Source organism: Lissotriton vulgaris, chromosome 1_1, assembly GCF_964263255.1.
Source record: "Lissotriton vulgaris chromosome 1_1, aLisVul1.2, whole genome shotgun sequence".
NCBI classification, from domain to species: domain Eukaryota; kingdom Metazoa; phylum Chordata; class Amphibia; order Caudata; family Salamandridae; genus Lissotriton; species Lissotriton vulgaris.
This window is the reverse complement of record NC_141685.1, coordinates 444626475-444644439: the sequence shown is the minus strand read 5'-3', so window position 1 is coordinate 444644439 and position 17965 is coordinate 444626475. Positions and strand designations below refer to the sequence as shown.

The window sequence follows — 17965 nt, the reverse complement described above, 5'->3', positions numbered from 1 at the left end:
TGACAGGGGAAGTTTAATCCATTTCTCCACATGATCCTCCAGCCGACTAAAGGCCATCACGTAATTATCCCGGAATACGGTCTCTGAATCTGTGTGAATTCTAATGCCTAAGTAACGCACCGTGTCGGAGGTCCAAACAAGGGGATAATCAGGGACGAAAGGAGAAGTATTCGGTGAAAGAGGGAAAATTAGTGACTTGGACCAGTTAACCTAGAGTCCCGACAGACCGCCAAAAACACCACCTCCCGGAGTACAGCAGAGAGGTTAGTTTCGGGGTGCCTGACATACAACAGCGTGTCGTCCGCATAAGTGGAGACTATGATTTTATAGTGCGGAAAACATATCCCCCGGTTCTGGTGGTACTCCCGTAAAGCACACGCGAGAGGTTCCGCCACCAAGGCATACAATAGCGGCGACAGGTGGCAGCCTTGTCTCGTGCCCCTAGTAATATGTATAGGGTCCGTGACTATATTGCAAATTTTTATGCGGGCCGTAGGCTTGCTATACAAAGCAGTCAAGAACAGCAGAAAAACAGGACCTACACCCATCCTTGATAAGACCTGTGTCATAAAAGGCCACTCGAAGGAGTCAAATGTCTTTTCTATGTCTAAAAAAACAGCCGATGCTGGTGTGTCCGGCTTAATATGTTGCAGTGCACCAAACACAGTGCACAGGTTATATGTAAGGTTCCTGCCTGGGACAAAACCCGCCTGCTCTGGAGCAACCAAGAGAGGGACCAGCGGAACCAACCTGTTAGCCAGAAGTTTTGTGTCTACATTGAGCAGTGACAGTGGTCAATAGGAGGAGCAGTCAGCCGGGTCCTTGCCAGACTTGAGCAGTGTAATTACTACTGCCTCCGACATGGTAGGCAGCATCTCTCCAGCTAAGCAAATATCGTCGAACTGCTGAGCGAGCTGTGGGAGCAGCAGGTCAATAAAGGTTCTATAAAACATGACAGTGAGGACATCGGAGCCAGAAGCGCTGCCTGCACGCATCGAAGATAAAGCCTGCAAAATGTCATCCTTCTCTATAGGCCGCATGAGAAATTTCCAGTGGAAGTCTGTCAGCCATGGTAGTTGATATGAGCTAAGTAATCAATTATATCCTCATCCACGGCGGGGGATCGGGAAGCATACAGCGATGTGTAATACTGACGAAATCTAAATGCAATTTTTTTTGGCATCCGAAAGCACCAAGCCCTCCGCTGTCTTGATCTCCACAACCTGCGACGCCTCCCGTCGATTCCTAAGTAGCCGAGCCAAGACCCCGCCTGGTCTATCCCTCGCACCATATAACCGGGCCACGGCATATTTGCCCAGACGTTTAACCTCATCATCCGTTTGATTATATTCCCCTAGTGCCTCCGCCAGCGCCCCCTCCGGCACCGCATCGGATCCCTGCAGCAGTCTGCACTCCAGATCCCTTATCTTTCCCTCCAGTGCATGCAGCCGGCTGCGTATGGACCGGAGAACCCCCTAGTGCTTGGCAATGGTGATCCCGCGAATATAAACTTTGAAGGCCTCCCAAACGATTTGATAATCATCAACCAACTACACATTCTTTTCAAAGAACAGCTCAATAGCCTCGGAAAGCTCTCCCTTGAATACCGCATCCAGCAAAGAATAGGGTGTAAACCTCCAAGCAAAGGGGGGTATGTGCCTGCTGGGAGTCTCCAACACTAAGAGAACCGGAGCGTGGTCAGAAAGCGTGCGCAGTAGTACCTGACAAGTGCAAATTTTATCGCAAAGTGAGCTAGGGGCAAGCCAATAATCAATGCACGTGTGAATGTTATGGTATGCGGAGTAGTGCGTGTACCCTCCCATTTGTGGATGTCTCCAGCGCCAAACATCACATAAATCAGACCCAATCAATACACTATTCAGCTCCCTAGCCGCCGCCGTCGTGCACCGCACAGGTCCTCCTGACCTATCCAGGGAGGGATCATGAATCAGATTGAGATCTCCACCCCACAGCTGACAGTACCCACCATGACAACCCACCACTCGTGCAAGCTCTGAGAAAAAGTCAGGATTTCGAAGTTGGGACGGTATATATTAACTAGCAGTAAATCCATATTCTTCCCTCTACATCTAGTGAGTGCATATCTCCCGGCAGCATCAGTGACAAGAGGTGTGAGAATAAGAGCGGACTTGGGATCGGCCCACGTGAGGACACCTCACGTGTGTGTGGTGAAACCGGACGAGTGAACTGACCCTAATAAGCCCCTACAGCGCAGTATAGAGGAAGTGAGCGAGAGATGCGTTTCTTGCAAAAGCGCCACATCAATGTGATGTCTCATCAAGTAGGCTATGACCTTACGGACCTTCCTATGATCGTTTAGGCCACGGACATTCCAGGTTAGCACTTTTTGAGTGAGTCTACCTCTGGGTCGGGCCCTTCTTCAGTCACCTGTGTCATGAAGTCATACGAAAGCGCCATCATTGAATAACATGACTCTGAAGGGAACTGTGCTGCAGGGAAAATCAAATAAAGGCAATTTACAGCATTGCTTGTGACCCAAACCCCAACCTCCCTCCACCCACATCAAGGCCCCCCAACCAGGACCTGAAGAATCAAAAGTCCGAAGAGCCCCAACCTCACAACATACATCTTGCTAATTAAACCAGAAAAAAAAACACCCCACCCACTTCTGAGAACAGCAAAAAACAAGAAGCCCTGTGTGAAAGTCACTCGAGGGCAGAGGTTGCCTCCTATGCTCCAGTAGACCAACCTTTGGCAAAGTGTATGTTAGTCTGCACATCAACTTAATAGTAGTGCACACTGGCGCGCAAAATATTCAATATCCATTTCGCAGCCCAAAGAACCGGTAACTTATACTAGAAAATATGTACCCTACCAAAAACCACTCAATGTCATGGGAACACTCTTCGCCCACCCCCACCAGAAGACCCCCAAACATATTATTGTGAAACCCAGAGTCATTTGCACAAATTCCTTATCTGTAATATCTGCAACCTCGCTGTCAGTCCTGCTCATCAAGCGATCAACCCGCTTCCCCGGCACCCCCTACTCTTCTCAGGGCTGCCTCTCTGCTCCCTGGTCCAGTCCCTGATCGCTTTCCGCAACACTTTAGGGTCGGTGAAGAGAGATCTACCCTGACGGTTAATTCAGAGGGTACAGGGTACAGCATTGCGTAATCAATATTCTTTTCTTAGCTGCTTTTTGAGTGGAGCAAACAGGCGTCTCGCTTCCTGAACTCTCGCCGTGAAATCAGGAAACAGGGCAAGCACTGATCCCTCGTAGTGAAGCGATTGTTTCTCCCTAGCTGCTCTAAGCGCCGCATCCTGATCTCGCTAATAGAGGAGCTTAGCTATGATGGGCCGTGGGGAAGCCCCAGGGGGCCGTCATGGCCCCAAGGATCGGTGTGCCCGTTCTACCACAAACATGGATGAGAAAGTTTCACTGCCCAGCAGCAGCTGTATCAACAGTTTCTCCACAAATAGCTTCATGTTTCCGGTGGGTGTAAATTCCGGAAGGGCCGTGATACACAAGTTGCTCCTCCGGGACCTAGCCTTCAAATCTACAGCCTTGTCTTGTAGGGACCATACCACCTTTTCAATGTGCTTGCGACTTGACTCAACGTCCGTTTGCGCTTCCTCCACCTCAGTTAACTGTCGTTCAGCCATATCGAGACGTTCTGCGTGCTTGTCCAACCTTTCAAACATTCTGTCCATGCGGTAGGAAAGGGAGTCGTTCTTCGTGCAGAGCACCGTTAGCGAGACTTGTAGGCCCTTCTCCATCGAGGCAAGCATGGTGTTGAGATCGCTGTTCGGCAGTTCCGCCGGCCGCTCCCCTCCGGCATCTCTGTCATCGGCCGAGAGCGCACGGTCCCTAGGCCGGCACTGTACAAAGGTCAACTCTGTTGTGTCTTATCGGAGCGGCCTATATTGATTGGCAGGCGCCACAGACCTTCAGCCGAAAATAGCCCTCAGCACTCCAGTTCGTATAACGGCAGAGGGTCAAGGAGCCAGCTGGGCACGAATGAAACGCACAGTCCACACCCCCACCACAAGGCCACCAATTGCTGTGAGTCAGCACTGGGCACAGGTAGCGTCCAGCAGAAGCGCAGCCCAACCTCCACCACCGGCTCAAAGCAGAGCTGTGCAGCGCACAACAACCAAGGAGCTAGCCAGGCAGGCAGACTTGTGCACTACTAAATGTGCATCAGCTCCGCATTGTAACAAGCAGGCTGAAGCAAAGAGTACCACAATTGAATGGGAAGGATCCGTATGGGCCAGGGACCCCCGGGTGCTTCTCTCTAGTTGCCAAGCCCCACTAGTCCAGCAGCAGGCCCACACAGCAGGGGATCGCCATGTATCTCCTAAGGCACAGCACTCCCCAGTCTCATCTGCATTTACCGGCCCGAAGAGCCGTGCTCGCGGCGTTATCTGTGGGCCTCAGCTACGTGAACACACAAAAGAGTGAGTAGCAAGGGGAGGGCAGGGCACGGCACTTCAAGCGCTAGGCACAATCACGCCGCCCCTCCTCGCCCCCAGGCAGCGACTGGAATCACAGCGGGATCTCGGCAGGGGAGCGAGGCGCCACAGTCGTGTCCCTGCACAGTCCCGCGCCCGCTCCCCCCACTGTCACGCCTATCCGTCAGCAACCACTTCCGGTCAGCCTGCAAGGTACTCGATGCCGGGGACGTGCAGCCCAGCGTGCACGCCACGGTTGCAACTTCAGATCTTCGCGTGCCCGCCTCAAAATCAGGAGTTAGAGGGAGTCAGAGGCACAGGTAGGCAGTCTCTATGCAGGGCTGCTCATCTGGGATGGTTGAGAGCACGCCAATGCAGGATAATTAATCGGATTGTTGTGGACTGCGCGGAGCTACTGTACTAAGCTGCCATCTTCGGCACCGGCAAGCTCTGCCCCCCCAGTCAAAGGACATTTGCCCTGTGGTTCATGCAGTGACTGCCACATGGCAAAACCTTCAAAAGAAATGTATCTGAGCACCACAAGTTGAAGTTGAGGGAATTTATAGAGCGCGTGTATGCCAAAAAGGTTTCATGGCGCTAAAGCAGTCCGGCAGCAGAACAGGGCAGCAATTAGACCTCAAAAGCTCTAATGAATAGCCAGGTGTGCAGACCTTTACGGAACTCCAAGTAGGATTGAGAAGATCGAAGGTTATCGGGAAGAGAGTTCCAAAATCGAGGAGCCTGAAAGGAAAAGCTCGACCCCCGATGTTTCTTCCTGACAAAGCGTGGAACAACCAAAAGGTTCTTGGAGGAGGACCGTAAGTTCCTAGAGGGAGTGTAGGTTGTGAGTCTAGAAGCTACGTAGAAGGGAGCTAAGCCCGCTAATGATTTAAAAATAAGACACCGTAGTTTAAATAGGCATCTATGGGCAACCGGTAGCCAGTGCAGTTGCCTCAGCAACGGAAGAGCATGATGGAATCTGGACCGACTATAAATCAGCCTAGCCGCCTGATTTTGAATGAGCTGTAGTCGGCGTAGTTCATAGGCAGGGATACCAATATAAAGAGAATTAGCATAATCGACCCGAGAGATGACAAGGGCAAGAAGAATAAACTTAAGAGCATCAGTGGTGAAGAATCGTGAAACCTTGCGAATAGTGCGAAGACATAAAAAGCAGGAAGAGACGATCATACTAATCTGGGTATGCATCGAAAGGTCATCACTGATTTTGATGCCCAGACTTTTCACCGACTTAGCGGGAGAGGGGGCAGGTACAAGGGAAGGAGGCCAAAAATTAGAAGACCAGGGATTGGATGAGCCTCCGAACAGGACAAGCTCCGTCTTGTCGGGATTTATCTTAAGATGGTTTGTGCTCATCCAGTCCTGGATAAAAATCATAGTATTCTGGAAATGGGAAATAGAATCGGGAGAGGAGGAAAAAGTGAATATGAGATGAAGGTCATCAGCATAGTTGAACACTGTGACCTCCTGGTGACGTAAAGCAAAAATTAAAGGAAAAATATAAAGATTAAAAAGAAGAGGGGAAAGAGTAGAGCCTTGGGGGACACCACAAGATACTGTTCGCGAAGTAGAAGAATAAGAGGAAAGCTGAACCACCTGTTGGCGGTTATCCAGAAATGAGGAGACCCAACTCAAGGCCACATCCGAGATGCCAGCTCCCCGTACACGGTCGACCAAGAGGTGATGGTCGACCGTGTCAAAGGCAGCCGATAAATCGAGAAGTACAAGGGTTTGAGTGGATCCATGGTCAGCACTAACTCTCAGTTCATCTAGAACTGCGAGGATAACCGATTCCGTAGAATGAGTAGGACGGAAACTAGCCTGATAGGGATTAAAGTAATAGAAGGCCTCTATAAAAGAGCTAAGGCAATGGGTGACATATCTATCCAAAACCTTAACTAAAAAGGGAAGCAGGGAGATGGGTCGAAAATTAGACGGAATGTCGGATCAGCTCCCACCTTTTTCAACACAGGAACAATCATAGCTGATATAAAAAGATTAGGGACGACGCCCAAAGCCAATGTTTTGTTAAGAAGAGCAAGGGGTGGATCGATACAGACCGAAAAGATCTCACGAAGGATGTGTGAGGGGCAGCTGTCAGTGCGAGAACCAGATTTCGTGGAACTCACCAGACTGAGAAAATTCTCTGTCAGAATAGGTGGAAAATGTGAGAAGGAATGTGTACTGGGAGGGGGTAAAGGAGGATCAAAAAAGGAAGAAGGAGAAGATATATAAAGTTTGATAGTAGAAATTTTTGTGAAGAAATAATCGTGAAGGGAATTGCACAGGTCCTGAGAGGGGAGAGGTTTGGCAGTGACTCGATCGAGTTTGGAAAGACTGTTGAGAATGGAGAAAATTTCCTTGGGCTTATTAGGAGAGGATAGAATCATTTCAGAAAAGTAATGAGTTTTTGCAGTGAGGATGTCATTTTTATATTTCCTAAGAATAGTTGAGTAAATAGTTTTGTCAGAGGGGTCGTAATGCAGACGCCACTTTTGTTCTGCCTGTCTGAGCTGAAGTTTCTTAGCTTGTAGAGCACAGGGAACCAAACATCCCACACAAACTGCATCATGAAGAACTCTAGGATTACCTGCTCATACCAGAAACACTACATAGGCATTACTACGAGGGCAGTCAAACCGAGGATAATCGAACACCGTAGTAATGTCAGGTGGAAGAAGGCCACGACTTAGATGAGCACTCACTACAAGGAGAAAGGCCATTCCCCGGACAAGCTATATTGGACCTTCCTAGAGGCTCATGCACACCTTCATAAAGACATCCTGTTCCGTAAGGAATAACTATGGGTTTTTTTACCTTTCCACTAACTTGATAGGCCTTAACAACGAAATACCTTCGAGCGAGGTAAAACTGTGACATCGCCCAGTCACTTGGGGACCAGGACCTCTTCTTTTGCACCACAGCAATCTATTTGTTGTTGTCATGAAGTGCTGCCCGTCACTTTGGGTTGTGGGTATTCACCCGCCCCCACTGACATCTTAGGTCTCTTTTTTTCTCCCACCGCAAGGAGTACCATACGGCTCTGGCTCCAGCTTTAAGAAGGCACCCACAGCCTTTGATCCTTTCCTTGAACCCTCCCATTAACATGCCCCATGAGGTTCTGCATCCAAAACGGGGTTGTTGACAATTACTGAATTCAACCATACCACCCAGTCTCTTATATTGATGCTCTGGCCCACTATGTTCTTTATTACTAAATTCTAATTAATATTTTAACTACCATTGCAAACCCCATCCCGGGTTCTCCTACAAGATGGTGCCCGTGACCACATGGTTCGTAGGCACATTCCAAAAATCACAGGGATGTGCCACTTGACCCAGAATCCCTAGAGCCCTTTAAACATACATGCTTGCAACACAGAGCAACTCCACCGCTTCGGCATGATCGTAGGGTAGGTCAGCTGCTAATTGCATGCATCGACAAAAGTGAGCATCTCCTTCCCCAAAATATTGCCCGTGAAGAGTTAATACAGACTTATCTCTCAACATAGTAACGTGTCCCTCCCTTTTAGAATATTCTACAGATTGCTGCGATAACATCGAGAGCGTCTGTTCAGGCCGGGGGAGAGGGGCTCCTGTTGTTCGTATACCTAGGTAAGTCAAATACTTGGTACTTTGGCTACCACCTTTGGTCCCGGGTTTGGAGGAGGACGGTACATGGGCTTCAAGAGGATGCCACATGGGCTTCAAGAGTATGACACACCATGGGCATTTTATTGGTGGATAAAAATTATCGTTTTGATATCACTGCTATATTGTACATAGTCAACTTCACTAAAGCAGAGCTGCAAATGCATGAGGACGAGTGCTGGGTGACCTATTGACGCATGGGTAAAATGCAATTAGGGTTCTCTTGAAACAAACAGAGAGATCTCTGTTACAGCCATGATAACAGCCTTGCTAATAAACATGCGAGCAGGGAAGTTTAATGGTGGATACACATTATCGCTTTGATATCACTCCCATATTGAAAATAGTCAACTTCTCTAATGCAGAGTTGTGATGCATGATGGTGAGTGCTGGGTGATCTATATCCACTGGATGAGGCATGGGTAAAATGCATTAAGAAATTCACTGAATCAAACAGAGGGATCTCAGTTACAGCCGTGCAAAAACATATACGAGCACTGTGTAGAAATATAGTTTGCCAGGTCCACACCCACTAACTTTCAGCACAGTATGATGATGGTTTTTAACATAACTTTTATTACCTTTCTACTTAACTTTTCCTCCCCTCTCCATACGTTCTTACCCTGAAGGTACACCACAACTCTTGGTGTGATTTTGTGAGGGTATGGTTTCACACACCTGCATTATTCACCCCTCAGTGATTAGATAAGGGTTTACTGGTCCTGAAGAAATGCACACGATAAGTCAGACCTTAAGAGGCATGAAACATGTAGACCCGCATCCTTACTTAGTACACGCCAGAAAGGGCCATTATATCCATTTCTTGTGACACTGAAGGATTTACTCATAACATAAGAACCTGTCAATTAAAGTTGGTTTAATGGGTTCTTATAGTTAATTTTAGATTACTCATTCTCTGCACTCTAATCACCATCCACACTTACCACAACCATATTCATCATTGGTAAAAAGAAAAGAAATCCAGCAAAGAGCACCCCCATAGGGCCCGTTGGGGGTTGCAGCGCCGGCCAAACGAGGAGCTGCCCGATGTTTAAGCATGACAGCTTTTGGGGTGAGGGCCTTTGCTCCTATAAGGAGCATTCCTCTTTAGTGTTTACCTGATAAGAAACCCCCAACCCCTTATTTTCCATAAAAACTGGAAACCTCTCTCTTCACAGTGAACGTCTTGGGTCATGTATGCTGGACCTTTCCCCCACCCGGTCCCCCTCTCGCTGGGCAAAAAGATCTAGCCAGGGTTCTCCCCACATTTGAAAGAAGGCCTGAGACACCTCAGAATGCACACGTCACTTTTGATCTGATAGATGTCTGCTCAGTGGTGGATTCAATTCGGAGTCAGAAAAGACAATAGTCTGTATGTCCTCGTAGAGGGCCAAAAGCATTTGCCCTGGAAATGATTTGAGCAGGACAAGCACAGGGCATACGCCAGGGCAGAAGTGGGCACTGGAGATGGTACTGAACACAATGTAGGTCCAATGGGCACAGAAGGTACCAAGAGGGGACCCACTGGAGGAAGTCCGACTAGAGGCCCAGCAGATCCTTGGGGTCCAAATGAATGCCAGTTAGAACTAGTACAGTGCCGAAAACCCGCCGCAAGGCCTCCTTGAAGGTTACTACTCACTGCAACATCACTAATGGACCTGGGAATTCAGAGAGCATCAGGCCCAGACTCGGAAGTGGCTCTGATAGAGAAATGGGATATGGAGGCTCGTTGACACCCCCTTTGGAGTTAGAGAGCGGCGGGCTGGGGCCTCTTCCCGCTTGGATTTTTAGTGTTTATGTCATGAAGTATTCTTGTGCTTGGCAATGTAGAGTTTGGCATCACATTCTCATGCGGGTTTCGGGTTCGTATGGGCACAGTCATCACTGGGCTTGGAGTCGTAGTCTGACCCCAGGCACCACAAACAGACTTCACAAGGGTCCGTCACAGACATTTGTTTGCGACAGTTGCTGCACAATTAAAACCCTGTGGTTTTAAAGGGCGACGTTTAGCTTGCACCCTAGATAAATTTGATCAAAAGTCAGGTCAAAAGCTCGGGAGACACAACGGATTCGCATCCTAAGGCTCAGAAAGGTAGGACCTGACATCAGTGCACATGGGTGGTACTTATATGTGGCTCTGCTTGTCCCTTTTGGAGAGGAGCAATGTCCACACACAATGCCACCAAGCAGCACCTAGGAGTACTGCTTTCAAAGTGTCTTGATCCAGTCTGACGCCTGGGATTATGCATAGGGAGAGGAATCCGCAGTTAAAAGTATCGATCTGAAAAGGATGGTTTCACAGCTGAATACAACAGCACATCTCTCTAGTTCTGAAAGCAAACAAGGACCCACCACAATACAGGAGTTATAGACCAATGTCCCTATTAATTGTAGATATCAAAATAATAACCAAAGTAATAGCAAATAGACTGAGACATGTAACTGGGGACCTAACACATTCACCGCAGTTGGGATTTGTACAAATTCGCTCCTCCACAATCCTCCCGAGAACACTATCACATATATTACGGAAAGTGAGACATGATGAGGATGATAAAATATGGCTTTGTTTGGTTTCATCTGGAAGAAATGAATAATGGAACAAGAATGAAGAAGCAGGCGAGTGCATTTGTCAAAAGTGGCCTAGCACAAAAACATTGAACCTATTTTTTTTCTACAAATACATACCACAGCAACATATCACAAACTGTGTCAAGAGGAGACGGGTTGAAGGAAGAGGAGGGCGAGTTTTCTGCCCAGAAGAGACACCTACCTTACCCGACAACAAGAAAGATGAATGTCTGAACAATGAGCACACAAAAGGGGATTTACTGTATATACCTTGCAGATGAGAAAAGTCAAATAAAAAACTGCTGTATTCTACAATTGAAAGAAAAGTCGCAGTCACCTCAGCTGGCCTCAATAAATGTAGGGACTTGTAACGCGAGATTGTGTTGGTATCCCGTTTTTAGCAAGCAGAATTAAAAAGAATAAAGCAAATTGTCACCCAAATCATGTTCTTAGATGAGTTATAGATGCTTTATTCCTATGTTGCTCACACACATCACAAGACAACTAACATTATGTGTAAACAAGCAACACATTTTATATTTTCATTCACAAGTAAAGCCTGGTAAATAGAAAACATGTATAGCCAGTTACCTACTTTATCATTCTCGTCTGCACTTCCTTTACTGGGATCCTTATTTGCCTTAGCTGCCTTGTTGTGATTAACAGAAACAAGCTAAAAATAGAAGTAAATAAAGAAAAATGTTTGTTTTACTATCCATTCGTTACCATGGTGACTTTCCATTGTGTTTGTACACTGGCATTTCATTCGCAAAGTAACATTATAGGGACTATTAGTTCTGTCATTCAATATATAACGAGGATCAACTTAAGGTAGCAGTGCAATTTCTATAATGAGATGATATTGACTTTTGTGAAGGTGAACATTAAGATTTAAAGATGACCTGAGGCGTAGATCATTAACAGAGATGACATTGAAGTCAATATTTACCCTGGACAATAAATCTATACGTTGGTGAAAGCATATGTTTTGTAAAATACAAGTTAATTACCTCAACAGCTTAAAGGTTTGGCAGAAAAATAATATGGGTACGGTTAGGTTTCTCTGACGGTGTTAAAATATATTATGGATGAAGACCCTGCGCTATGAAGAGTTTCGACATCTTGGCAAATAGCCGCTTTCTGTGGCGCTGGACACTCTCCTCCAACACTTCCAGCACTTTGCCCGCAATGTTGATCACGATCGGACTGGGATCAAAAATAGGCCCGGGAATGCTAACAAAAAGTGGCCCAACTTTGCGGATTGCGTTTATGCAAAACACTGCTTCAGAGAAATTTTATGAAAAGAAGGGGGGAGGTCTCTGAAAGAGGTATGTTTTGATAAATTCACTTAGATCAAATAAAAAAGGCATGGATTAGTTCATGCTGGTGAACTTATACCTGAATACAAGCGAGGCCACTTCAGCTCAGGGCCCCTACCCCCACTCAATCTGCATACACTAGTGGGCCGGCCCAGCGAGACAAAGGGAGTGACACCTTCGCCCCGTTGGTAAAAGGGAGATAATAGAGGCCCATCTGCCTCCAGAAAGGCCACTCAGGCACCCACTGGGCCGCTGGTGGCATCCAAACAGCACAGACACAGCACAAATTAGCCACCTGGCTGCCCAAAATAGCACCCCACAGCTGGAACTCGGATACCGGCCCCTCGGCCATTGCCCGAGTGCCCGCCTTACCAATCCGTCCCTGATGTTGAACTACACCTTCGAACCTCCTAGGACAGTCCACTATGTTCACATATTGCTTCTCTCCAATTCCCACCTTTCCACTTTTCCACACGCCTCATTCACCCTCCACCCTACACCCCCCACTCCATTAGGAGAGACAAGCCAAACAAATAGAAGATCTCTTGTGCAGGATCAATGGCAAACTAAGGGCCCCTCCTAGCTCGACTCACTGATCAGCCGACCCAGCAGATGCTCTCAAATGGTTATGCCGGTCCCCTAGCCCAACCAAAGTCCCTGCTTACATAGTAGGGGAGTCACAACTCAATCTTGCTGCAGGTTTGAGTCGCTACCTCCTTCCCTGAGTTTTTAGGTCTCGCCTAGCTATCGCGTAAGCGATGCTTAGCGAGATATTTAGTGGGGCTTCTGAAAGTGCTCCCAAAGTCTGCAGGCAGATCGGGTATAGTGCATGTGCGCCGGGCGCGCGCACCATTTGTCAGCCTGCGTGATGACTTTCAATAACTCTTTGATGTTCTCAGTGAGCCGCGCGGCTAATGAGAACATCAAAGCAGATGTGAAAGTGATCACACACACCCTGTACTGCTTCCTTCCCAAGTGTGGCACGCCCTTTCACAAGTCCCCCTCGGGGACTCTTGTTCTTTGCATATTTATTTTTGGACCCATCATATAAATGACAAAGGAGTGAGACCTATGACTGCCCCCAAACCTCGTGGAGACTGGGCTCCACAGCCTGAACAAATCCCCTTGTGTCTAAACTCGTTCTCCCCACAACCCTCATCCCCCTGCCTCCCACTCTAAGGCCCTTGGAGGGCTTCTCAAATTTCCTTCATGTTACCATGCATGAAACGGAGATAGTTGTATTTACAGAGTTTACTGTTAATGGGGTCTTTTTATCCCAAATGCACCAGTTTCTAAGCAATAAAAACCATGAAGAACCAAACGCACTACTGCATTCCTATACCATTAATATACATTCTAGATAGCTTTATCATGAGATAATTGCCCGCCACTTATTGCTGGGTTTAAGCCAAAGGCACATCATAAGTGACAAGGCCAATTACTTCAAGATAATGACCTCTGACACAGTCATTTATTCTGCTATACCGCATGACTCTGCACTATGGAGAGCTAGTTTTACTGCCTCTTGTTGCCCCTTTCCTTGGCTCGCTGAGCGGACTGCGCAGCATAAAAACGCCATTGTCTGTTTCATATAGCTCTTGAACTGAACGACTGCAAGGTTAATTGCATGACACTGCCCCGACAAAGGAATTTCTTTAGTTAAAAGTCTAGATCATGACACAGGAAACACATTTCATATACACACTTTGGCTAGCCTCTTGACCTTCCTTTTTCTAGCCTCACCCAGGCCCTTCCTTGACCTTTGTGGCACGTTTTTCCCCGCTGCAGCACATCCGTGAATCTTCTGGCACCAGAGCCCTCAGTAGCTTCATTCTCCGGCCCCTCGTGGCCGGGGCGCGGGCTGGCTTTCTTTCATGATAAAATGAGGCACTTAGTCATGGCCAGCAGCGTTGCTGGGTAGTGTCAACAGCTGAGGCCTGTTTATTAGTCATTATTCCGTCAAACTCCTCTGTACATGGAAATTCACATCTAGAGAAAATCAGCAAGGAGTTTGCAAAATGTGCATGGAATGAGAAAATATGTTCTTCGAAGTTATGCGAGGGACATATTTGACTGTTCTTACTCCTTGCGACTGAAACCTCGTCCTCATCACCACCTCTATTGCTTTATCAAACGTCTCATTTCCTTCGTCTTTCCATATCACCTGCCACGTTTCTCTAATCCTCTGCTCCTCTCCTTTTTCTCCTCTGTTTCCGTCACTCCTCATTCTTCTATAGTACACACGCCCCGCTTCCGCCCCCAACACAACTCAACCTACGTAACTCCATACTCCGTCCCCTCTACTCAGTGCCACCACCTTTCATTCATCAGATCACACCCTGACTTTAACTCCAGTCACACCCTCCAAAGCTGCGCTCGTGACCCACCCCCCGCCCCCTGCCGCCCCCTACCCCCCATCACTACTACACGATCGGCACATCTGGTTATTTTTCTTGCTCTGAGTCAAACTCTGATGAGGGAATATAAGTGCCAGTCCACAAAAATGATTTCCGCTGAACCTCACCTCCAACTACAGGTTTAAACTAAGTGCCTCATTATGGCATTTTGGCGGAGGGCAGCGCAGCAAGGCACCATGATGCGCTGCCCTACGCCAAAAGGAAAGGGCAGGAATCCACCATATTTAAGCATTACAGTGGATTCCTGTCGCACACACACAACCACAACCACACATACAAACACACACACAATCACACCGTCAGTGAACAGTTTCACCAGGCACAGACACCACCAGCCGCCAGTGCATGCTTCCACCAGGCACAAACACCACCAGCCGTCAGTGCGCGCTTTCACCAGGCACACACAACCACACCGTCAGTTCACGCTTCCACTAGGCACACACCACCAGATGTCAGTGTACGCTTTCACCAGGCACACACACCACCAGCCGTCAGTGCACGCTTTCACCGGGCATAAACAACAATAGCCGTCCGTGCACGCTTCCACCAGGCACACACCACCAGCCGTCAGTGCACGCTTTTACCAGGCACACACACATACACACACACACACCACCAGCCATCAGTGAACGCTTTCACTAGGCACACACAGACCACCAGCCGTCAGTGCATGCTTTCACCAGGCACACACTACCAGCCGTCAGTGCACACTTTCACCAGGCACAGACACCATCAGTCGTCAGTGCGCGCTTTCACTGGACACAAACACCACCAGCCGTCAGTGCACGCTTTCAACGTATTTAAGCATTACAGTGGATTTCTGTCACCCACACAACCACAACACACAACCACACCTTCAGTGCACACTTTCACCAGGCACAGACACCATCAGTCGTCAGTGAATGATTTCACTGAGCACAAACACCACCAGCCGTCAGTGCACGCTTTCATCGGGCACAAACAACACCAGCCGTCAGTGCACGCTTCCACCGGCACACACCACCAGCCGTCAGTGCACACTTTCACCAGGCACCGACACTATCAGTCGTCAGTGCACGCTTTCACCGGGCACACATCAATTGTTAATGCATCCACAATTAACTATTGTAGCAATCGCAGTATGGCCCACTTTACTTTTAAACATATTCATGTAAAGCGCAGCATGACACCATTGCTACAAAAATAAATACAAATTTTTTTGGCCTACAATTTATAGACTTTTATTGCAATTGGTGTTGCAATATTTAGCAATGCCAATAGCTCAAACTTAATTAATGCGAGACCTATTGCATTGCAAATGCTTGTTTATAGGGGCACCATCTCTGTTTGCCAGACAGTCTAATAGGTAGGCAATACTGCAATGCCCCATCAACGGTCACCCACTACTGGGAAGCTTTGACAGTTGCCTCGTTTATTTTCCTATTCAGCACCTATGCTTCTACTTAGCATTTTTTGTGAAGAGGTTATATGATGTCTTGTACCACCAAATCTCTGCTTTAACACACTCTTTGTTCTTAACTGTAAATCCCAATAAAAATAGTAACAAAAAAAAGAGTTTATACTTGTCATGGGGAGTTGCCAATTTCCACTTGTATTGTTTTGACTATTTAATTTAAAAAAATTAAATTAAAAAAGTGCAGTAGTCAGATTCCCTTCTCCATCACTAGACATTTCTAGAGTCAGAGTAATTCATCCTTTCTTCACATACATTTCCTGACTGGTTGTCATCAGCAAAAAGCTGGAGGTGTTCAGTGGGATCCAGTCTCTGGTACGACATGATTTCTAAAATCAAGAAAACACAACATACAACTCCTGCTTTGTTAATTAACTCCTTATAGTCTGTGGCCCATTTACTTCACTAATCAATAGACATCTTACCCACATGTTTTACAAACAGCACACATATAACCCCAAAGAATGAACTTTAAAATAACAACCCCCATCACAGACTTCCCCTACCAGGGGAAAGCTTCTTAGGTGGAAACCATGTTCTAGACTACCTTAGCCGTCAGAGGATGTTTCTATTTCTTTGATTTAGGGTACTTTCTACTTAAGATGTGTTTGAATTTACTTTACTTGGCGGTTATCACTACATCCCAGAATCATTCCTACTGGCTCGCTTTTGCAAGAATCCACATTAAAGCATTGAGGTATGATTTACAGGACCTTCCAGAGAAATACACCAGATTGCTTCAAAAGCAAGATGGAAATCTGTGGTAGGGTGCACACACAACACATTGTCTTCTCTTGTCAGACTCAACATATAAAAATCCCACAAAGAACACAATCTCAGCAGTATGCCTTCTCCCTGTATGCCTCAAGATTACGGCATGAACCACCGCTTCACAAATAAACTTAGAACTAAGATCGTATCTTTTATGTATTTTCTTACTTGTCTGAGTAACGATATGTTCACAACTCTTTTTATCCCAGTTCATTAACTCTTGGTATGACATCTTTTTTGATGCTGAAATTCTTCGATATTAATTTAATATATATTTGATTTTGATATGTTGTATTGCAATGTATAACAAATGTATTTTCTCTTTTAAATAAACAATAAAGATATTTGAACAAAAAGAACTAAGATTTGGTTAATTCACACCTAGAAACAGATTTCTCTCGAGTTCACTTTCTCAACCTTATGTAATTCGCTTTCCCATGCCTTGCAGGTATTTCCGTCCACACTCTATCCTCACATAAGCGGGTCACACAGATGGCTGTGGAAGGGTTGAGATTTTGATCAATACCTTATCACTATCGATCTAAAACCCCAGTCTGGCCGACTGAATCTTTATTGCCTGTCATTGAGGAAAGAAAGTGCATCTGTTACCAAGTTAGTTCCCCCATTAAAGGACTCTGCTTCAAAGGATCACAAACAACTTCTAGCTTTCAAAGATTTATTATAAGTTGCAAGTACAAGCATCTCAAGATGAGATTCACCAAATACACGGGCCCAACTACGTACACGTGTTCTCTGAAAGCCCTCAGACGGACAACGGAAACTATCAATACTAGTTCTAAAAACAATAGTGCCGTTAGCATAGACACATATTGAAATCTATCACTCATTACAGGCGGAAGGAAAATACAGGTTAGGCTTTCCCTACCCTGCTCTAGATGGTATCCCTACTTAACCAGGTCCCAATCTATCAAAGGTGTCAGCAGTGAATGACTCCCAAGGGAAGCCACTCACTCTCGAACTCTTGGTGAAAACCTATAGTTCTCCAATCATGGCCCCTCTCTGCCTACCCATCCGCTCTCTAAAGGATCCTCAGGCGTCTGCTCTAACTCCACCCAGGGGTGCTATCCCTAATACAAAAATCCAACAACATTTAGGACGCCCCTCGTGAGACGCCCCTCACGTGATGTAGCTTCTGGCTGTTTCCATGATGAGGCCTTGTGGTTAGAGTCGACCTTGCTTCTCAGACTCGTCTCCGGCCCGCTGATACCCCTTAAACATTCCGGAACCCTCCTCCATGTCTGGTCCATTTCTTGAACAAGCTTCTATTCATTATATTAATAATTGAATACCCCCTTTTCTCTTCCA

The 17965-nt window shown here is 46.8% G+C and overlaps 1 protein-coding gene across 6 annotated transcripts in view; it reads right to left on the bottom strand.

The window, feature by feature from the left end:
- PATJ (PATJ crumbs cell polarity complex component) overlaps positions 1 to 17965 on the bottom strand; it is a 1366227-nt gene that overhangs the window by 710916 nt on the left and 637346 nt on the right. For 5 of the 6 annotated variants that reach the window (XM_086953328.1, XM_086953320.1, XM_086953345.1 and 2 more), the window contains one exon: positions 11275 to 11352. The exons of the other annotated variant lie outside the window; for it this stretch is intronic. In XM_086953328.1, coding sequence (XP_086809454.1) covers positions 11275 to 11352 — 78 coding nt within the window. The remainder of the gene's footprint in view (positions 1 to 11274; positions 11353 to 17965) is intronic. 6 annotated transcript variants of the gene reach the window in all.